General features: G+C 41.5%; 1 protein-coding gene across 2 annotated transcripts in view; it reads right to left on the bottom strand.

Annotated features, from left to right (window-relative positions):
• Positions 1-23,169, bottom strand: part of EEIG2 (EEIG family member 2) — a 34,127-nt gene extending 10,958 nt beyond the window's left edge. Inside the window, exons 1-5 of one of the 2 annotated variants that reach the window (XM_083745874.1) lie at positions 22,476-23,169; positions 9,395-9,515; positions 8,537-8,566; positions 8,129-8,245; positions 7,310-7,356 (exon numbers count right to left, since the gene is read on the bottom strand). In XM_083745874.1, the coding sequence (XP_083602000.1) occupies positions 7,310-7,356; positions 8,129-8,245; positions 8,537-8,566; positions 9,395-9,515; positions 22,476-22,624 (464 nt within the window). In that variant the 5' untranslated portion in view covers positions 22,625-23,169. The remainder of the gene's footprint in view (positions 1-7,309; positions 7,357-8,128; positions 8,246-8,536; positions 8,567-9,394; positions 9,516-22,475) is intronic. The other variant, XM_083745875.1, reaches the window with a different exon arrangement.
• Positions 23,170-23,524: the final 355 nt, after the last annotated feature.

Below are 23,524 nucleotides of genomic sequence, written 5' to 3'. Positions count from 1 at the left end.
CTTCTTAAACAAGCAATGCAAAGAAATAGAGGAAAACAACAGAATGGGAAGAACCAGAGATCTGTTCAAGAAAATCGGAAATATGAAAGGAACATTTCGTACAAAGATTACCATAATAAAGGACAAAAGTGGTAAGGACCTAACAGAAGCAGAAGACATCAAGAAGAGGTGGCAAGAATACACAGAAGAATTATACCAAAAAGAGATGGATGTCTCGTACACCCCAGGTAGTGTGGTTGCTGACCTTGAGCCAGACATCCTGGAGAGTGAAGTCAAATGGGCCTTAGAAAGCACTGCAAATAACAAGGCCAGTGGAAGTGAAGCTATTCCAGTTGAACTATTTAAAATTTTAAAAGATGATGCTGTTAAGGTGCTACACTCAATATGCCAGCAAGTTTGGAAAACTCAGCAGTGGCCAAAGGATTGGAGAAGATCATCCCAATCCCAAAGAAGGGCAGTGCCAAAGAATGCTCCAACTACCGCACAATTGCACTCATTTCACACGCTAGCAAGGTTATGCTTAAAATTCTACAAGGAAGGCTCAAGCAGTATGTGGACCGAGAACTCCCAGAAGTGCAAGCTGGATTTAGAAGAGGCAGAGGAACCGGAGACTAAATTGCAAACATGCGCTGGATTATGGAGAAAGCTAGAGAGTTCCAGAAAGACATCTACTTCTGCTTCATTGACTATGCAAAAGCCTTTGACTGTGTCGACCACAGCAAACTATGGCAAGTTCTTAAAGAAATGGGAGTGCCTGATCACCTCATCTGTTTCCTGAGAAATCTCTATGTGGGACAAGAAGCTACAGTTAGAACTGGATATGGAACAACTGATTGGTTCAAAATTGAGAAAGGAGTACGACAAGACTGTATTTTGTCTCCCTGCTTACTTAATTTATATGCAGAATTCATCATGCGAAAGGCTGGGCTGGATGAATCCGAAGCCGGAATTAAGATTGCCGGAAGAAATATCAACAACCTCAGATATGCAGATAACACAACCTTGATGGCAGAAAGTGAGGAGGAATTAAAGAACCTTTTACTGAGGGTGAAAGAGGAGAGCGCAAAATATGGTCTGAAGCTCAACATCAAAAAAACGAAGATCATGGCCACTGGTCCCATCACCTCCTGGCAAATAGAAGGGGAAGAAATGGAGGCAGTAAGAGATTTTACTTTCTTGGGCGCCATGATCACTGCAGATGGTGACAGCAGTCACGAAATTAAAAGACGCCTGCTTCTTGGGAGAAAAGCAATGATAAACCTAGACAGCATCTTAAAAAGTAGAGGCATCACCTTGCCAACAAAGGTCCGTATAGTAAAAGCTATGGTTTTCCCAGTAGTGATGTATGGAAGTGAGAGCTGGACCATAAAGAAGGCTGATCGCCGAAGAATTGATGCTTTTGAATTATGGTGCTGGAAGAGACTCTTGAGAGTCCCATGGACTGCAAGAAGATCAAACGTATCCATTCTTAAGGAAATCAGCCCTGAGTGCTCACTGGAAGGACAGATCGTGAAGCTGAGGCTCCAATACTTTGGCCATCTCATGAGAAGAGAAGACTCCTTGGAAAAGACCCTGATGTTGGGAAAGATGGAGGGCACAAGAAGAAGGGGACGACAGAGGATGAGATGGTTGGATGGTGTTCTTGAAGCTACCAGCATGAGTTTGATCAAACTGCGGGAGGCAGTGGAGGACAGAAGTGCCTGGCGTGCTCTGGTCCATGGGGTCACGAAGAGTCGGACACAACTAAACGTCTAAACAACAACAGCAACAACAAAATAAAACAGCAATGTCCTGAACAGTGTGTAAGGCAGATTTAAAGAAAACAGTAAGCCTTTCAAATAAATATGTGGCATTATTCCAGGACTGCACAAGGTGTGACCCATCAAGTAAAACAAATGTATTCCGGGAGTACACAAAGGGTAAACCCACCAAGTCACATGCGGCCCACTACTCATCTATTGTGGCATGCCAGAAGCCTAACAACCCCCCCAAGCCACATATGGTACTTGCATGCATGCAGCAACAATAGGTTTATCAGATTCTTGATAAACCACTATACTGTTCAAAACACTGCTGATGTGTCTCTCATTTGTTTCAATGGGGCTCTGCAAGACCATATGTGCTATTAAAATAGGGTTGTGCAGCTGCAGTGCTTGATGTATGCTCTCAGGCACCCTCATAAAGCAGAGAAACCGATTTTAATCATTCTACAAAATGCTTTTCTGACTGGGTAAATTAACATCAGAAAGAACCACCATCTGGATTGTCTAAAATGTATGGCGTACTTGGAAAACAGTTCTTTTAATTTTTAAGAACTGAGCAAAATTGCCCAGCAGTCTTGAAAATATGAAACGCCTTCTATAACAGCAAGATTTTTTAAAAATAGTAAGCTAGCATCAGGCAATTTGTGAGTATCAATGTGGGGAGCAATGTGTCTGGTTCTCATCTCTTGCTCAGTTCCAAGGGACAAATCCAGCCCCAAGGTCCTCCTAGCCGTCCCTGGGCAAAGCCTTGGATCCCAATGCCACCATCTCTACACACTATTATGCACCACAATTTCAGCAAATTCAGATGCAGGCAATGAACTGTTAAGTTCCCTAATAGGCCCTAAAGAAGTCCCTCCATAGATTACCATATACTAGTAAACTGTTGAAGAAGAGCTCTGCCAAAGCCTATGCTATTGTTCATCCACAGAGATGAAAGAGGTCTTTCCTCAGAGTCACTGCCAGGCACGGACCCAATAACACAAACTGGCATGTGCTAATTTTTATATATAGATGCAAATTTAAGTCACTGAGTAAATGAAGATGAGCCCCACCAACAACCCTGTGTTTCCATTAACGTCACCATGTCTGCCAGTGAATCAGGGGGCTTTGCAGTGTCCTCCAGCCCTTGCTGATTTCCAGTTAAGACGCCTTTCAGTGTGCCCACCATACTTTCTATGGTGCCAATGGTCTCAGTATTAAAAGTCCTCTAAAAAAAATCACAGTGCACAAGGAATCGTTTGTTGTTCCTGATCAGTTCCTGGTTGCACTGACTCAGCTTCTCCTACACTGGACATGTGCTCTTAAACATGCCCACACATTTTTATTGGGTGCCACGATTGCATAACCACTCTCTTGTCCTTTCTGAACAGAGGAGAGGTGTAATGAGCAAGTGTAGCAGTGACCGATGCAGGTGTCCCCCTCCCCAATTGTGGTTCTGTTTCTTTATCTGCGTTTTTAGATGTGGCATCTGTTTTATCTTATGCCATATCCCCAGAGCATCCCTTTTGTGACGGGTACCCAAGACACATTCTCAAAATTCGAAATGTGTCCCCTGGCACAAAAAGGTTGGTGATCCCTGCTTTTGGGGGGCAAGCACATTTGCTTGCCAGAGCAGTAGTAAGAGAATGTCACCCAGCAGAAACTTTATAGTAATGTTTGCAGAAGAACTAAAGAGACTGGCTTGGAAACTAGCCCTTTGCTAACATAAAGTTAACCATTAAACTCAAGATTTTAGTGATATGAGTTCCAGCAACTCTTTATTAAGGAGCTATTGTGTACTCAGTTATTATACAGTTCATCAATCATGATGGAATGAAGATGCTATTGGAAAATAAGTGCTCACCTCAGCACATTGTGTTCCAGTGCAAAATCAAAATGTTAATTCTATTTTAAAATAATAGGATAGCTTTTAGTGGCCTCAAAGGAATCTCTGTCATAAGGTAACACAGATAACATTCAGTACCAGTGATGGTTGTAGACAAGCTAATAATAAATCTGACCCAAATTAAATAAAGGAGTGTGCAATCTAGAAAGCTTCAGCAAACAGTTACTCACTAAACTGGCTATCCATACAAGATGCCTTTCAAGCTGAACCAAACTAAGATTTCAATTTTTAATGGGATTATTTGCATTCTAAATGAGAGGTAGTGGTTTAAAATTAAGTAGTTAACTGAATCACACGCTTAACACAGGAATGATGCAGTGACACAGAAGCACTTAAAGTGAGAGCTTACAAATTAGTTCACCACTATAGCATCACATAGCATAGAGGGTCAAATAATGCTATAAGTAACAGCCCAACTGTTTAGGATCGGGTGTGTGCTCAATAATGTAAAGGTAAAGGTAAAGGTACCCCTGCCCGTACGGGCCAGTCTTGCCAGACTTTGGGGTTGTGCGCCCATCTCACTCAAGAGGCCAGGGGCCAGCGCTGTCCGAAGACACTTCCGGGTCACGTGGCCAGCGTGACATCGCTGCTCTGGCGAGCCAGAGCTGCACACGGAAACGCCGTTTACCTTCCCGCTAGAAAGCGGTCCCTATTTATCTACTTGCACCCGGAGGTGCTTTCGAACTGCTAGGTTGGCAGGCGCTGGGACCGAGCAACGGGAGCGCACCCCGCCGCGGGGATTCGAACCGCCGACCTTTCGATCGGCAAGCCCTAGGCGCTGAGGCTTTTACCCACAGCGCCACCCGCGTCCCTGCTCAATAATGACATTAATATAATTCTTCAACTTGTTGTTACAGTGGTACCTCGCGTTACACACGCTTCAGGTTACAGACTCCGCTAACCCAAAAATAGTACCTCGGGTTAAGAACTTTGCTTCAGGATGAGAACAGAAATCGTGCTCTGGCAGCGCAGCAGCAGCAGGAGGGGGCTCCATTAGCTAAAGTGGTGTTTCAGGTTAAGAACAGTTTCAGGTTAAGAACGGACCTCCAGAACAAATTACCTGAGGTACCACTGTATTCCACGATTTTTGTAGAAAAAAACCCATTTATTTGAAAGTTTTGTATTGTGAACAAAAACTCAATGCAGCTAACAAAAATCAGTTTAAATTAGCTTAAAGAGCTTCTTCACACATTATAGGCAATAAGCAATGCTAGCCAGAGTACTAAGTTACCTGTTTATTTCAATGGATTTACTCCAAGTGGGACATCTAAGGTATTTTAAAAGTATTTGCCTAAAAAAGCAGGACCATTGCAAATACATGTTTGTAAATGTGGTCATCATGCCAAGGGTTGCCCCATGTCTTGTGGGAAACAAGCTTACACCTGATCTTACTATTACAACAACTCAATAACTTGTATTAATCTTCATATAACATTCTCACAAAATTGATTTTACAGAACTCCCAACCAGCTCAGCTTTTCATTGTTCTTCATAGCTTTCTGGGGACTAATAGAATTTAAGACTGCAAAAAATTGTCTTCTGAGCACTTCTTCTGCTTGAGGCAAAAGTGACATCTGTTTATAATACTCTAGCACCAACACATTCTCGTTTAAATTTATCTTGCCCAGAAACACCAACTCACAAGAGAAGCATTTTTTTAAAAAGAGCCTCACTTATGATTAAGAATTTATGCTGTACTACAACACACTTTTTTAAAAAAACAACAACACCCGCTGCCTACATTTAACTTTTGCAGCATGGCTGATGGAAATAAAAGCTTCCCAGCTGCATTGCTACAATTAGACCACTCACCAAGCTGCATGACTCATCGCAAAATACCTCATTAGTCTAGAAATCCATCCTAACCACATTTTTCCTTTTGGTGCAGTACACGTAAATAGTCTGCTGGAATAGGCATGCGCAGACACAGGGCCCTTTAACACTCCTGAAGCTGAAGACCAACACAGTAAAATTTACAGCATCATTAGATTTAGATAAATTTATTGTCATTGTCCGTATATACACAGTATACACAACAACGAAAATCAAACACCCGAGACCGGATTCACATACACATTCGCACGTATCTCCAACACTCTCATCCTATTCAGACATAATCTATTAGAACATAACATAATCCAGAATATAACATAACCTATTAGAAGCATAGCATAACCTAAAACCTATCTCATTCCTTACTGCTCACTGCTTGCTATTTCTTACAACTGGCCCTGAGATCATTATTTAGTGCAATCAGAGCTCTTGGATAGAAACTATTCAGAAGGCGTGTGGTTCGTGTTTTCATTGTCCTGTATCTTCTGCCCGAAGGCAACAGTTCAAAGAGGTTGTGAGCAGGATGGGTGGAATCTCTCAGGATATTGTGTGACTTCTTCAAGCAGCGAGACGTGAAGATCTCATCCAGGGTTGGTAGTTGGAGCCCAATAACATTCTGGGCAATTTTAATTATTCTCTGTAAAGCTTTTTTATCCATTTCAGAGCTGCTCCCATACCACGATAATATACTATAGGTTAAGACACTCTCAATGGTACTGTGATAATAGGACAGAAGTAGGTGCTGAGATAGATTCAATCCCCTGAGCATTCTCAGGAAATACAACCTCCCCTGCACCTTCCTCACAACCATCATTAATCCCATTAATCCTTATTTCTAGGCATGCATTTGTTTTGCTGAGGCTCACTTTAAGAGTCTCACTTTATTTTAAGAAGTATTTAACACCATTTACACTTTCCAGAGATTAGAATTCATCTAACTTGTATTCAAGAATTTGTACACTATTAAAACTGCTTTTTTTTTTGTCCCGGGGATGGGGACAGGGACTGGAGTTTTGAGACAACTGCTGTGATTCCGAATCCTGAATGTGAAAGACCTGTGCAAGTTCCAACATTTTTGTTCAAATTCTATAGACATGCTAAACCAATCCTGATTCCATCTAACTCTCCATAGCCTAATGTGTTCTTCCATGAAGATAGGCTAGCAACTAGAAAGTGTATAACCAAACCCCCCTCCCTCACAAAGTGTGTACAGTAAGCCCACAATTTATGCAGGGTTTATGTTCCAGGGATGGGTCTAAAGCCAAAATTACGTATAGTCAAAACATATTGGGTGCAATGGTGGATGCGATTGTCAAAGGCTTTTCCCCCGGACACCTGCCCCTGTTTATTTATTTTATTTTTTCCCCATGTGCGTAAAACTGAATGTCCACATGTTAAATGCATGCACGCTGTGCGCTTACTGTACACAATACACAGTGTACACTGATCAAATATTGTATTTCCAATCCATTTTTTTGCATTGGTAATTTACTCTGCACCTGTACATTCCTTTTGCCCCTTGCATACATGTATTAATACAATACTTCTTGATTTATAAAAAACCATATAGCATTATCTATTATTGCCCAAATAGTCTATCTCCCCTGCCCTGCAAATGGGTGAACAGCGCAACTGCATGCAAAGTGATGAGCTATATCAAAGATTATTGAAGTAGGCACCAAGGACTGCTGGTACCCAATAACCTTTACAACTTGGTTAACAACTCTTTCTCAGAGTATGATTTGTACAATTTATTCAAGCATTCCAAAACCCTAATTATTAACAATACCTACAATTTCACCTGCTGTGCCATATGTAAACTTACGTTTTGAAGCATGGGTCTCCAGACATTAGCTGCATGCTGATCAAGACCTGTAAGTTAGGAAAAAAACAAAAATAAAATCAGATTCAAATACCAAAAAGCATGAAATGGGAAAATCCGTGTCATACATCTTATATGTGAGTGGCTTAACTCAAGTGGTTACTGTGAAGATGAATCGCACAATTAACAGTAAAGCTATCTGCCAACTAAAAATATTCATGGAAGTTAATAATTATAGTTAGTCTGACAGAAGACAGCTTTTTAAAAGACAGAATGGGCAAACATGCTGTCCATAAAAGCAATCCTATAATTTATATTACAACTAGAAACTTCAGAAGGAAAATAATTGCAACAAGCAAATATTACACTTCCATAACAAATTTATTTGGCAAGGTTCAGCAGTAAGGAAGTGGAAAGTGTTTTTACCTTTTCCTTGATGACTATATTACAAGCCGTGACTGATAGCAAAACTAGCAAATTCTCCCTAATATTGGGCAAACTAAAAAGCTACCTTGAAAATTAATTCTCTAATTAGCTTAGATTATCTTATTTGCATGGCTGCATTTACATAAAACACATTTAATTATTTTCCTCCAGTGGATTTGAACTGCATTGTACTTGAACATCAATTTCCAAACTTCTACTGGAGTACTGTATTATGACAACCTAATTGCTTGATTTCTTACCAGCTATCGTGCCAATGTTTCAAAAAAAGTTACAGCTTTGGTAATTGAATGCGATCCTTTGCTTTCCCATTTAACATTAAGGAAAAAATACTATTCTAAAAACAATGAAAAACAGAGAAAAAACACACACAATTACTTTGAGAATTGAATTATCCTGCCTTGTGTTTTTGGTATCATAACCTTCCAGTAAACAGCGACGAGTGGTATTTCCTGATCCAGCAAACTCTGCCAAGTTGAGGTCTGCAAAACCCAGCTATTGACAAAAGATGAAAAGTCAGCAATTACAGAACCATCAAGGGAAACAAACAGTTTAGGCATCAAAGCATTTGTACTTTAAGAAAGAAGAAGTTTCTCATAAAATGACAAAAGGAAAAGCAGGACACAGTTTTCTTAGTGCTACACAACTGTTCCTTTTAAACAGTATTTGCAACATCCAGTATCCTTAAGGACAGGAACTATAAATCTGCACAGTTCTTTAAATTAAAATTAGGTATGTGTAACTAAAAGGAGAGGAAGTATTGTATTGATATAGTTTTGTCTTTACCTTTGCATAGGCCTTCCCACCTTTTAATTCCTGCAAGAATAACCAATGGTTATGGTTTAGTAATCACTATTTTCTGATGAAAAATGTCAAAGAGCTAACACACAGCTTGTGACATAAATATTTAACACACAGCAAGCAATACTACTGCATACTGAGGAAGTTTTATAAGATGTTATGGGTTTCCCTAAGTCAAGAAAAAACACATTTTGAGCCCTAAAATATTATCAATGCTATCAATAGTAATCAAAGGTAATTAAGCTGTGTAGCTCTTCTCCTTTACAGGCACAGTAGATCAAGATAATCAGAGAAGACCTTGCTAATGGTGCTGTGACCAGTGGAATGTCCTCTAGTGTGAATACAAAAGCAGGCTATCTCTGTAGTTGCACATCCCCTCTGGGAGCCATCGACTGTTGGGTGCCTGTTTACACAGGCTGTCTCTGATCATTAGCACTGACCCAATTGCCCTGGGTTATTGATATCTATAGTGTTTCTTTTTATATACCTTTGTTTCTATTATTATTATTTTTAGAAAAAAACATTTCTAAACTGCTCTGCAATTACTTGTTAATGCTAAGCAATATAAAAATATTACTAAATAAGTAAGACAAATTAATAATTGCTTCTCATCTTTGATTATTCAGTGTTTTTGGCAGTGTGATATTTACAGCGAATTCTGTTAATTATATTTGGTGAGATCAATAGAAATAATATAATTAGAGTCTGGATGTACAATAAGTAAAGTTGCCACTTATTTAGAGGCACATGGCCACAGCATAAACCAAAAAGGCATAAACCAAAAGGCATAAACCAGCATAAACCAAAAGGCAAATATCAGAATAAGAGAATGGTCATTTTTACCTTCCGAACAGACACTCTGCAGATGCAGGGGTCCAAGACCCCTGTAGTGGCACTTGCACTCATTTTACACATAAATAAGAACCTCTTTTTCCAATGGACACAGTTTGCCTGCACCACTTCCCTGTGAATAAAAAAGGAAAATATTGAACATTGACAAGAAAAACTGAACGTTTTCTACAGAGGTAGGGTTGCCATATGTGCTCTTTTCCCAGGACACACCCACTTTTTCATGGGTATGTAAAATGATAGTAGTCATAGAAATCCATAATTAAAAGTAGAAGTTGGCAAATGTGTCCTCCTTTTTGCTCTGTGGCAGGACTTAATTTTAGTTTTGACAAAACCAAGTTTCTCATTATGTATGGACCAGGGAAAATGGTTTAAAAACAAACGCTGCTTAGTTTAGCAAACCATCTTCATAATCCATGGGTTGAAGCTGACTGTTATGAAACTTAACAGAAGTTGTTTTAAACCACAGTTATGATTTCATACACAGTTAAGTTTTATAGAATGTGCAACTTAGCTCTGCTGAAGTCCTCCCAGGTGCACAGGAGGGAAACATGGGAAGGGGAGGGCAGGAACCCAGGGTGCATAGTGGCTCCTTTCTGTTCATGCACGTAGCACTAAACCATGGTTAAGCATTACAGGATAACAAAACCAATTTATACTCATGGCTCCCTCACAAATGAACCAGCATGACATCTTACTCAACTGTAGCAACTAGACTATAAGAACTGGTTGGCCCTTTGCCAAACTTTTGAGTTGTTTTCTGGTCTCCTCTGCTATTATATGTTTTCCCCAAACAATGGCTTTTAGTTCTTGTTCTGCTGTATTGTACACTACACTTGATCTTAGCCAAAAGGCCGAGAAGCGATCTGCTGTATTGTATTGTATTTTGATTTTATGACTATGAACCATATTTGGGGACCTGTGTGGAGCTAAAAGGTATGGAAATTATTTTTATAAATAAATTCACTCTTAACAATGTTAAGGTGTGAATACCTACAATTGAAGATTTTGCATTACCCTCTTCGCTTTCATGTCTTGATTCCTCCTAGCTTACATATCAAATATTGAAAACAGAACTTATTTAGATTTGATTTGCTACCAAAAATAAGCATTATTAAGATGAACCTCTCAAAATTGTTCTCAAAGACCTTCATAGACTCAATGACATGTACTCTTAGATTAATCACCCATGTCATTTTGGAGTAGACAATCTCTTATCTTTTGCTTATTCTCTGTATTCCAAACTGAGAAATTAATCCTCTTTGGGTCCCTATTTACACACAATACAAATAATATAAGATTTTGTGCCCACAGGACTTGATTGTTGTGCCTGAACACCCAGAGTTAGTATTTCAGAAATCCATGGCTTCATCACTTGTGTGCTAACACTGCGTACATAGCAGTTAAGGGACTGGTTTCAATATGGAATGTTGCACGACCAGGTTTTTCTTATAAGCCCAGCATCATGTTTAAATCAGGCAGTGATTTAAATCCCAAGTTATTAAATCACTGCTAGGTTTGCTCTAGAAATAATGACAGACCCACAGGTAATGTATGCAACTTTAATTTACTGTTATTTGATCTTTTTGGATTCCTGACACCCTTTTTGAAATGCTGAATAAATAATTCTGACTGAAGTTTGTGAGTAACCACATACAACAAAATAATGCACAAGTGCATCCACCCATAACAATATATTGATTCATCCCTACAACCAATCTCATGACCTTCCTCTATGGAGTTCAGACAGAGACTGAGAAATGAAGATGTCCAGATAAAGTATTGGAGGAAAGTCACGGCAGTTTAGAAAAAGGGGTGGGGGAGAATGCCCCAAAATAAAAAGATTTCTGGGCTTGGCAGTCAGTCACTAACAAACTGATATAATGAGGCTGCTGAAATCTAGGTTATAACAAGCCACAATTTCAGAGTCTTCAGTTAACAAATGTGACAGCTAGTATTGAGGTTAAGAAAAAAATGCAGAGCTTTGTGTGTGCACAGAATGCTTTGGTAAATTCTTTTACCCTGCAAAACTTCCTGAGCACATTTCTCCCTTGTGTGCCAGAAAGAGGTGTTATTCTGTAGGCTCTATTTGAAATTTACTTTGCAGTCTGAAGAAAGGAAGGAACAATGCCATGGACTGGCTGGATGCAGAGGAATGGTGGGAGGCACCAGCTAGGGAACCCCCAAGGGAAAAATGGTCAGAGCCAGGGGATGTGTGGTGGGATGATGATGGTCAGAGGGAGAAGGCGGAGCAGGCTACGAGGTGGAGGTGTTGGAAGCTGAAGAGGTAACAGTTTAGTGAGCAGGAATAGGCTGTTGCAGAAGTCCAGAACCAGAGGAAGAAGTGGAGGCTGGGGAGTGGGGCGGGCAAGAGACAGAGATGATGAAGGCTGTTGATGAAGCCAGGAAGCCCCCGCCTTCCTGTGACCAGTTCCCCCCGTCTTTGGTCTCCCAGAACCCACAGAGGTATGAAGAGGGTGAAGCAAAGACAGACAAGGTGAATGAGCCTCAGATTGCTTGGGAAGGAAATGGGGGAGGAGGAGTTTTAAGAAGGAGTGGAAAGGCAGGGACCCTCAGTCCTCGAAACTGCCTCACTGGGGCAAGATTTACTGGGAAGAGTTGCTGGGCTCATTATGCTTCAGCTGTTTTTTTATTTGAATAAAGAGTTAACTTTATTGGCATCTTGTGAGTTATTACTTACCTGACCCTGCCACCCACCTTTGACAGTACTGTATGCCATAGATTCCTGACAAAAGTTGAAAGAACTGGCTTGGGTTACTCTATCCTAGAGCAAATATTTCTATTGCAATAAAAATATGTTGGCTTATATTCAATGCTACACACATGTAAATGGGAAACTTATAATGGAAAAACAAAAACAAAAAAAGCAGACCTAGTTTTAAGATGCTGCAGAGTACCGGACTTTTAATTATGGACCCAAGTAACTTTTCTGTTGATTTCAAAGGGCATCTAAGTATGACTAATGCTGGCTATTACCCATGTTCTCTATATCTTTAACGTATAATTCTCACAATCATTTTAGCATTGTATCTGCTGCTGCTCAGTTGAAAACTGAAACAGAACACCAGGTTTTCCTCACAATCAGCTAAAAGACATATCCAAACAAAAGTACTAGTCCAATGGTTTTCAACCAGTGTGCCATGGCACCCTGGGGTGCCTTGAATAATGGCTAGGGGTGCCGTGGGCAACACTGGCCTCTGTCCCTCTTTCTCTCCCTCTCTCCTCTGATGCGCTCTCATGCCTGCCTCCCAAAGGCTTGCACAGCCGTTTGCTGCAGCAGCCCTAGCTACAAGCTCCACAGGCGAATGGTGCCTCTGGGGCTGACCAGGGGGTGCTGGCTGCCAGGAGTTAAGGTGGCATCAGAGTAAGCAAGTGGGTGAGGGAGCTCAGCTAGCCAGCCCTTGCTGTTGGGAATGGACAGACAACTGTGAGGCTGGGCAGGTAGGCAGGTGCTGCACTAGGCTTTCTTCTGCTTGCTGTGTGCAAGGCCTGCTTGGGAGCTGAATGCCCGGTGCTGAAGGAGAGCATTTCCCCATGCAGACCCAGCAGCGCCTGCTGCCTCCCAAGGTAAGGTGCTGGCCTCACATTCACCTTTGGCTAGTCTCCTTTGGGCTACTAAGACTGGGGGGTATCCTCTTCCCAGGCCCCTGTGGAGCAGTGTGAGGAGGCACCTTTCTTTGGTGCTGGGGGCGGGGACGGCAGCAGCTCAGAGACCAGGGATGGCAAGAGCGGATGCCCAGAGGACTCCCATGGAGACAGGAGAGGAGACTGTGGGAACACTCCACAAAGGAGGGTGTTTGAAAAAGGGTGAGAGGCTGCCAGCTCTGCAGACAAGGGGTGACATAACTGGGCTCCTGAGCCCAACAGGGGTGCCACAGAAAACAGGTAGTTGGTCAAGGGAGCTGTGGACTCAAAAAGGTTGAAAATCTCTGCACTAGGCTAAAACTTTCAGGGCAAGTGTTAATACCTGCAAGACTATGTATTTAACCAAGGCACTTAAACATCCCATTGCATTCCACTAATGAAATTCCAGTCTACATTCTGTTTTCCTGAGACAGAAAAAAGTTCACCGAATACAAACTGAGTTGTTTGTTTCACTGCTTTGAGAATTTGTCCCAACTGAAAATCTGTCTATGAATTCTTAAATAAAAACAAATGTGGTACTACAGTACTAAAAAGCATTCAGAGAAAGTTAGCAAATAGAACACTGCATGCAACTAAGTACAGTGGACCCTCTGGATACGAATTTAATTTGTTCTGGGGGTCTGTGTGCATCCTGAAAAATACGTAACCAGAGGCGCTGCTTCTGTGCATGGCGCGATAGAGCGTGAGCGGCAAAACCTGGAAAAATAATTCTGAGTTTGCCACTTTCACAACATGAAGATTACGTATCCAGAGAGGTACATAACCCGAGGGTCCACTGTAGTCAGAAGTTTAACACTGTAGGATTTTCTAAAAATTTCTCCCAACCCACCCAAAAATATTTTACACATTGATTGGTTACCATGGAAAGTGAACAGAGATGACAGTCTACTTGGCAACTGTGCTACAAAACAAGTTGATGAAAATGTTCCACTGTGAGTCAACTTCATATGAGCCTTAGGGAGTAATTTTGTCATGTACTATGAGTAGTGTTGTTTTTTAAAATGCCCAACTACTGCATTAAGAAAGAAGAAATTCCTATCTGTATTATGAAGTAGCAGTTTCATAGCTATGCTGCAAAAAAAGCCCTTTAGGGCATGCCTACCAGGATTTCCCTTTCTCCCAGCAGGTCCTCATGCAATTTTGGAGTTTGGAAGAACTTTACAAAGGCAGGCTTCCCTCATCTTTCAAATACATTAGAAGAAGATGATGATGACGACACAACAGTGGTTGTATCCTTCCTCCCAAGAGGGAGAGACAGAACATTGTCTACAATGTCACATTGACTTTTGGAAGCATTCAGAGCCCAATGCCTTGAAAGCGATTTCAAACCAGTAAAACGTATTGTAGCTTTTCAAATCTCCAAGGTTCAGTGTACATGCAAGGAGCCTTCACTAGTCTCCAGGCTTAGGAGAAAAGCAGGAACTTTCCCTGTTCTAAGCTCTCACCTGGTAAAATACGTGCTTGCCAATGGCTAGTGAAGTTATGGACTCTTGCAAAGGCTGCCCATTGGCTATATATTGTTGTGATTTCCCAGGCAATTGGCCATTCCTTATGTGGCAGGCTATAAAATCAGGAAGCTTATCATCCCCCTAGCGGGCAACTGTATGTAGCTGATGGTTTGGACAGTGGGTTGGCATAGGCTTGACTTTAGTTATTTGATATATTCACCTTTTCTGTAAACTTTTTAAAAATTTAAGCTAGGCTCCAGAATTTAAGTTTAGAGAATGGGGGAGTTTAACTGATTCCACACAAACGTGCACACTGAGATTCTAATTTACAGCACACGTAAGTTCAAACATTTTGCTAGAAATATTCTAAACAAAACAGTAGAAGCAAACAGTGTTGCCAACTTTCTAAATTTGCAAATCACAATTTGCCTAGTCACCTGGTGTAAATATAAACTGTCCAAGGCAAACAGGCCAATTCCAGAGGCTGTACTTTGTAGTGTAAAGCTTATAGCTTGTTTTCAGTGGGAATTCGGGCAGTGAAGAAGAAATAGTTAAGTTTGCATATGCTCAGTTCTGCACTGCTTTTAGTATACTGGCTGGAATGACTGAAACCTTCTGCTTTGTTTTACAAACAGTGTGGCTTTCCTACTACTGGATTTTGTATTTGATTGAGACTCTGTAATTGGATGAGTCAGCTTCATTATTTGTGCTAGTTTAGAACTGTGGGGTTATCTTGTTTACTTGGATGCAGTTTATTTCCAGTCCTGTTCCTATGAATATTTACTTGGAAATAACGTCCACTATGTTTAACAACAGTTTTTTCCTTTTTTAATATAAAAAACCCCTGTACATATGCTGTGCACCATTCGCTCAAGCAAGTCCCTCTGAACACAATCTGGTTTACTACTTTATATTCTTATACTGCTCTTACTCATATCAGATTTCCACCGGAACTGTACATCATAAAACAAAAAACAGAAGAGAAATACAGGTAAAATGGCCTCATACTTTATCTTGTTAGTCTGGGATTGCTGTAGTGCAATATTTCCTGTATATCACTGAAGTTAGCTCTCTTCTTTAGCCATCTACATTTGATTCTGCAAACGATAGAGCCCTCTTTCTTCATATGCTTCCCTAAACCCTTCTCCACTGGTACCAAACTTCTTGTTTAACCTAATATTTTCTTTATATCCATGCAGCTTCTTCTCTCAGAAATACCATTCCATCTGCCAATATATTTTCTTCCTCTGCACTAACTTTCAAGTGCCTCCTTAAAACACATCTGTTCACCTTGATTTATTTCAAATTCCCCTTTATTTTCCCTCCCTGCCTAATGTGTCTTAATTTTATTCTTAGACTGCAAGTCTGCAGATGGGGCCTGTGGCTTTTTATTTTATTCCTGCAACTAGGAATGCTAAACCCTTTATAAAACAAAAACATGATTCTGTCACAGGCAACCCAGTCCACTTGACACACCATTTTCCACCATGCACAATATGCGGTGACCCATGTATTTCTTACAAACATAAGAAGCAGAAAATAAGTAAATAAATCAAATAAAACATTAAGCTAGAATATGCAGTGTCCCAACAACACTTGTGGTCAACGAGAGGAAAAGACAATTAGAAATAGTCATCGTATAAACCTTCTTGGCTGAGGTAATTAAAAAGTAAATAAATAGGCTGTTCAACTGATTCAGCTCAACGTGGGAGATTGCAAAGGCAGCTGTCTTTAAAACTAAGGGAGTTCTAAGTGCTTCAATCAGTAGTGTGTGAAAAATTGTCATTTGTTATTTATGAAGTAATTCATTCAGAGAACTGTTAAAATACAGGCAGAGACCAGTTTGCATGGCACTTACATTCCGGAACCCCCTCCCCCCAGCGTTGACGGGGCCCATGTAAGGCTGCCCCACCCTGTTCTGTCCCCTTTTTTGTGACATTTTTGGGTCACTTCTGGGTTCGGCATGAAGTGCACGGTTGCGCACATATCGGACGCACATAAAAAAATCGCTGCCTGTATAGAAGGAAGGACTTTGAATGTATCGAACTGGAGAATGAAAATGAGCCAATTTCATTACAGAGTGGAATGCCAACTGTATTTTCACAACTACAGAATTAAAAGCAAATAATTGTCAAGCCTGTTATAAACAAGAACCCAGTGTCAATGTCTGGAGCTTATCAGTACAGGTCATACTAAAAGGGAAGTTCAGCACATAAACATTATTTGATATTAGGGATTTACAAACACTTTTTAGCATTTATATCCCGCCAGCACAGAAACTGCTACATAATTTTTGTATGCTGTCACTCAGCATCTCATTCTGCTTCATTAATGCACCAGTATCCTGCAAAAAGAACTGAGGCCGCAGTTTTGTTGCATATGGTCAGGGGGAATTCTGCCAAGTGCCCACAGCTGGATTTCCTCTGCCGCACTAAACGAATCAAAGTCATTTGCCAGTAAAATGTGCCTCTAACACAGGAAATAGCATGAAACTTCATACTTTTACAATAAAAAATGTGTTGCGGTTCTAAATGGAACTATATATTTATAAAGTATGCTGCATCTCATGTACATAGTGTTAGGGGCGGGGAGGAATGCTCCGCCAAAAAAGAATATTTCTAAATACTTCTATATACACAGAAAAGAGAAGAACTGCATGAATGTCCATCCCTCCAAAATTAAGGGGGATTAAATGTGTGCACATACACACACAGGCCTATTTTGAGATAGAAGGGATTTCAGGTTCACCTTAATACACCCTGAGATTAGGGCTGCAACACCGCATACACTTTACAGCCAAAGCCATACAGCACAAACGTTACAGATTCATTTTCTCAACTTGGTCCTTAGCATTACATCTGGGGAAAAGGTAATGTTTACTTCTCATTTCTTCTCGCAAACTCTCATTACAGACTACCTCTTAAACTTATACTCACAATTAGAAGACATTTAATGGGGAGTAAGTAACATTGAATTTAGCAGGAACTCCTCCACTGATTACACTGTAAGAATGGCAAAATAATGGATTTTTCCAATCCTGCCATGTACAATTTAATTTATAGCTACATAGCACATTTGAAATAAGCTGGGAAGAGTCTGATTCCAATTAATTAACACACAACATAGTGCTGTGATTTTGTTTAAGATTTAGTTTGCCAGGAAACATGTACTGCTACGCTGCAGCTAAATCATAAAATTTAATAGTATGATGGCACTGCAGAATACTACGGGCTGACAGCTTCCAACATTACTTTTCCCCCACTAGCAATGTTAATTTGCATGGAGAAAGGCAACCAGGTAATGACGTAAGGCCAACATCTTTGAATGTCAAATGCCTGAAATCTATGAAGGGCAGAAAAATCACCCCCTCCACAGTCAACAAATCTGCTCTGGAGCATTGGGGAATACTCATAACAGATTTAGAGGGTGCATGAGGGAGAAGGAAGCATTCTGTTACGCAAGGAGAAATCCTTGTACTCAGTGGTATGTTGAATACAACCCACAGTGTGCATGCAGCCCAATGGCAACTGCCTTCTTCCACATTAAACTCATTGTTCTCAGAAGCTAGTAACAGTCACACACACACACGCCTTAATATTGCAAGGAACTATACTGGTAGATAGAGAAACAGCATTCCAATAAACAAGAAAAGAAGGGTAGTGAAACATATCATGGAAACTTCTAAGATCAGTCTGTGGTACAAAAAAAACACCTTTGGTTTTAGATCAGGGGTCAGCAACCTTTTTTCAGCCGTGGGCCGGTCCACCGTCCCTCAGACCATGTGGTAGGCCAGACTATATTTTGAAAAAAATAATGAACGAATTCCTATGCCCCACAAATAACCCAGAGATGCATTTTAAATAAAAGAGCACATTCTACTCATGTAAAAACATGCTGATTCCCGGACCGTCCATGGGCCGGATTGAGAAGGCGATTGGGCCGCATCCGGCCCACAGGCCTTAGGTTGCCTACCCTTGTTTTAGATTAATAATTCCATAGTGAGACGTACAGCACATTGAACAAACTTGGGCACTCTCTCTTAACCCATCCCTTTCCTCACAGGGCACCACAAAGAAACATCAGGTGCACATTATTAAAAGAAATATATAAAATTATACTTTTCAGACACAGAAAAGACCCATAGTTTAATGATTCATAATTTTTATACACCTGAATGTTTCTAGCACAGGTTTTTCTATCACAGCTACTCTAACGCTATTTAAAATTTCAAAGTTTATTAAATGTCTTCCAGGTTCTTATACTACATTAACTGTCCTTTACCTTTACCTTACGTTACTATGCTATACAAAATCCCAAGCTTGTAAGATTTATCAGAATTCTGGTTATCGATACTAAATTAAATATCATGCTTGAGATGTATGTCACAAAGTATGCCACCTCATATAAACTCAGTAAGAGAGGGCAAATGAGACCATTCTGCAAATAGAAAAGTGATGTGTGTTACAATTCTATCCATTGCTAAACATTTATTTTGAAACTGGGTTTCTCAAGTCCACTTTCAAAATGCAGCACACTAGACCACAATGAATTTTTTTAAAAAATACATGTAATGGTAATAGTCTAAGAATAGCTAGCTCATATTTACCAAACTCAAGCATATTCACTCATTAGTGAATATTCCAATTCATGGAAATAATCATTATAAACTAAAAAGCCATGTAACTGCATGTTTGTGCTGTTTATAACTGTCACCTCCATTAAAACTTCAGATTTGGCACATTGGTATGATATATACAACACATACACAGACAAAGTAATTGTCCGTGTTTGCATGTCATAAAGCAGGGTTTTGAGCTTATCATGGTTTATTGTGCACAAGCAGCATGCTGGCTGCCTGATTGTTCCCACTTCACTCCTTTCCTGGTGCAAACAGGACAAACTAGGAAACTCTCATAAAGCTTGCTAGCCAAACTTAAACCATGCATTGTTACTGGATTGTTGAACCTGGCTTTTTTGGGACCAACAACATCCTGGGTTCAGATGTAACAAGAGTTTCTCCTGCTTTTAAAAGAAGAGAAGTGAAGTAGGAGCATAAATAATAAATTGTGATAAGCTAGAAACCCTGGCTTATCATGATATATGATCACATCATCAATACAATACTGTAAAACTGGATGTGACGGTATGTATCCAAATCATTTATACCCCACTCTTCATTCAGAAAGGCTCACAGAATGTCTTATGGATCAATAAAAACAACACAGTTGCTCCCCTGAGGCTTACAATGTAAATACAGTATGAACAACATAAAATGGGATGGGGAGGAAAGAAGAAGCAAATTCACATGCAAAATTATTGATATTGCAAGGTTCTAATTATGATAAGCTCTGATGGAAAGGGCTACAGAAGGTCCACGTACATTTCTGGGCGACACACACAAGCTACAATCACGTGTTAACCCATGCTTCACTTTAGATCACCCTTTCACACTTTGTGGTCCCCAAGTTAATCCTGCCATTATCAGATCCAGTGGCACTCTCAGTCAAACACGGGAAAACTGAAACCCTCAGTATGATGCAATTACAAATCTCTCTTTTTTCCAATACTGTAATATGATGCCCTGGTGAGATCACAACTGGAACTATCTCCACATGTGGAACAACAGCAGGCTCACCTAGGCTTATGGAGCACATCTTCAAAGTAGAAAAAGGCAACTAGAATGATTCAGGAAATAAACAGAATTTTGTATTGCTGAATGTTAAGAAGGCTCTTTGTTGTAATTTACAAATGTCACACTAAAGTGGGGAGAAATGCTATGCAGGATCAAGAAAATTGTGACCATGATGAACCAAAAGTGATTTTAAACAAGTCCAAGAGCTTGGTTACATTCAGTGGGATTTTTGCCCTTTTGTTTTTGAACAGCAAATTCCTATGCCATAACCCAAACTATTTCTGAGAACTCAGTTTCATAAGGTGTTAGCCATAATAAGCACTGATAAATGACTACGTGTGCATGTGTATTTGCACTTGAGCACACTGTTTAAGAAACAAAAGCCCTGAACCCCCTTGGGCACACAGAAACAACTGTGTATTTCTTTGTATGCTGGTCTGAACTTAGAACTTATAAGAACCACTGCATACAGATTTGCCGTTAAGAGGTTAGAAAGCAAAAGAAGATACCTTATTATAAATTCAAGAAATCTTCATAGCACAGCTGTTGGAAGGAAGAACCTCACAGGGTTTCAAAACACTGGTTTCTCAACTGAGATGAAGTAGTGATATTATTATTTTAATGAATTGTAAAAAGTCTCCCCTTCCTCTGAAGCTTCAGGCACTGCGACAACCAGAGAGAGGAGTTATGGATTTCATTAAATATTCATTTGGGGGTAAATCTGTGGATGACTTTTGTATTACACCTAGGACAACTTCACCCAGTACATTTGATGTTTCTCTGCATATTCAATCACAGTGATAAAATTTACTTTTAAAAAACAAAAATTGAAAGACTGATAATTGCTTCTGTGATCATCATGGAAACTAGGCTACCACGTAGCCTGTCTGCATGAACCTCCTCCCATGTGGGTCTGCCAATTTTCAACATATCATTGCAAAATGCAGAAACAGAGGGAGGAACTGCATATAAACATCACTGGAACTGTGTAGAGAATTGCTTCCAACACAAAAGAAAGGCACATAAAGTAGCCTCAAGGTGGTTCAAGCCAGCATCCTAGTAGCATTTTGTGTAATGTGTGACTGGTCCACTGGCTGAAATAATACCTTTCTCCATTTCCCTAGGGACGATCAGACAAGCTTACGTGTCAGGCTAAAATCTGAGATTTTTAGTTTATCTTTTTCTGTAGCGTACTGCATTACTTTGTATAATTACGTACTCCAGCTGGAGCTATCTACTTTGCTGGCACCTTCGTGCAACACAATGATCATTCCTAGTCTCTGCAAATGGCATAAAATAGAGATAGTTGTGCGAGACGGTAGTAAGAGCCTAGTCTTGGGCGTTGGACCTTCTGGCTCCTTTCTAGTTCCCTCCCAGAAATTTCACTGTACTTTATAGGGCTGTTCTGTAATAGGTCTACTGAAGGAATACTTTGTGACTGGATATTATTAAGCAATCCCTAACACTAGGTCTCAACATTTGTGGGGTTTCCAGTTCTGTGTTGCCTGGATCAGCAACAGAACTGCTAGGTCGCGTAGGAAGGAAAACAATAAGTTGGTGAGATTTATGGAGTAGTTTCCAATTCCGTTAAAGGAAATTAGATGCTAGATGCAATGCAATGCATGCGTGTGTATGTTTGTATGTATATGTATATGTATATGCATGCGTTGCATCTAATCTTTAACATAATTGGAAACTACTCCATAATCACCAATTTCAGCCCTCAACTTAGGGACTATCTATCTATCTATCTATATCTCAAACACAATAGGTTTGAGGGGCTCAAATCTGCCTGGAAACAGTACCTTTTGATCTGGAAGCCTCACGCCGAATCCCATCCATTTTGGGGCAAATGCATTATTTTGGTCACCCAACGGTGTGACCAGAGATACTGACTTCACTGCTGCATTACACGTGCATCATGCAGTTAGAAGAGAACTCAGCCCTGGCACCGAAAATAGGCATTTGGCGGGTGGGAGTGGGAATGGGAGCTCAAGAGGTTTTGAGGAGGAAACAAGTTCATTCCCCACCGGGTCTCTTAAGGACTGGGAAAGGAGGAGGATCAAAACCGAAACACGTCTATAGCATTTACCTCCCTGCCCGCGCAAAATGAGCGTGTCTCCTGCGCCGTTGAAGACTTAACAGGTGTGTTGCGGCTGCGGGGGAAGCGGAGAAGCCCCGCTTCTGTGCCGGGGCGCGTCCGCACTATAACGGGGCTGAGCGGCGACATCTCTCCGCCTGCCATTTGCCACCGCTCTGGCCAGGTTAGGGCTTCTCAAAACGAGGGGTTGTGGCAGCGGCGGCCGAGGCTGTTAGCTCCTCTTTTTACCTGGACGACTCTCCGCTGAAGCTGCCGCCGTCCTGCAGCCGCACCTTGCAGAAGAGGATCCCGTTGACGAAGGGCACCGAGGAGAGCTCGTCCAGCTCCAGCTCCACGCGGAATTTGAACTTCTTCTTCTTCATCATCATGAAGGCCATGAAGCGGGGCGGCGGGAAGCAGCCGAGGGGAGGGAGGAAGGAAGGAAGAAGTAAACAAGGCGGCGGGGGGAGGGGGAGAAGAAGCCTCCCCACCCCACCGGCGGGCTAACCCCCTGCCGGCTCCTCCATTACCACAGCCGCGCCGTTTCCTCCTTCGACCCTTGTGACCAAGCGCAAGAGGAGGCGGCGGCGAGGAGAAAGAGGAGGAGGAGGAACAGTGGGGAGAAAAGGGGAGGGCGGCGGAGGGGAAGAGAAACGCTAGAAACGCTGCCGCCCGCGCGCGCTGTCTTCGCCTCAGGCAGGCGGCGCTGCCACGCAGCGACACCCCGCCGCTCTCGCCTTGTTGAGCCCGCCCGCCCGCCGTTCAAAAAAAAAAAAAAAAAGACCGCCTCCCCTCCTGAAGCCACAGAGGCGAGTCCGCCAGCCGCTTTCAGGGCAGCGTGGCTATCTTATGTGCCAGCGCGGCCAGTGGTTAGGGGCAGGGCCGGCCCGAGACGTTTTGGGCGCCTGAGGCGAACGACAAAATGGCGGGGATTCCCCAGCCCCAGACCAGCATGGCCAGGGGTTAGGCGGCAGGGCCGGCCCCCGGGACTTTTTTTTTGGCACAGAATGACTCCCCCCTAGGGAATGAGGAGGGATTGAAGATATACATCAGGGACAAGGGGTGGGGAATAAAGATCTACAATGGGACCTGCTGGTCGTGTGGGTCCTGCCGCCCGTGGCAGTTGCCCTCAGCTTGCCTCAGGGCTAGGGATGGTGAGAGTCCAGCAGCACATGAAGAGCCACAGGTGCCCCAGCCTTGCTCTAACAACTTGCCATCCCCTGGACAGTTAAGAACATGTTCCAGATAAAAGATAATAGTACAAAGAGGGCAACCCTGTAGCGCAAGCCAAATCATGT

Source organism: Podarcis gaigeae (genome assembly GCF_964106915.1).
Source record: "Podarcis gaigeae genome assembly, chromosome: 6".
In the NCBI taxonomy this organism is placed as follows: Eukaryota; Metazoa; Chordata; class Lepidosauria; order Squamata; family Lacertidae; genus Podarcis; species Podarcis gaigeae.
Note: the sequence above shows the minus strand (reverse complement) of the source record. Positions and strands in the feature narration are given on the sequence as shown.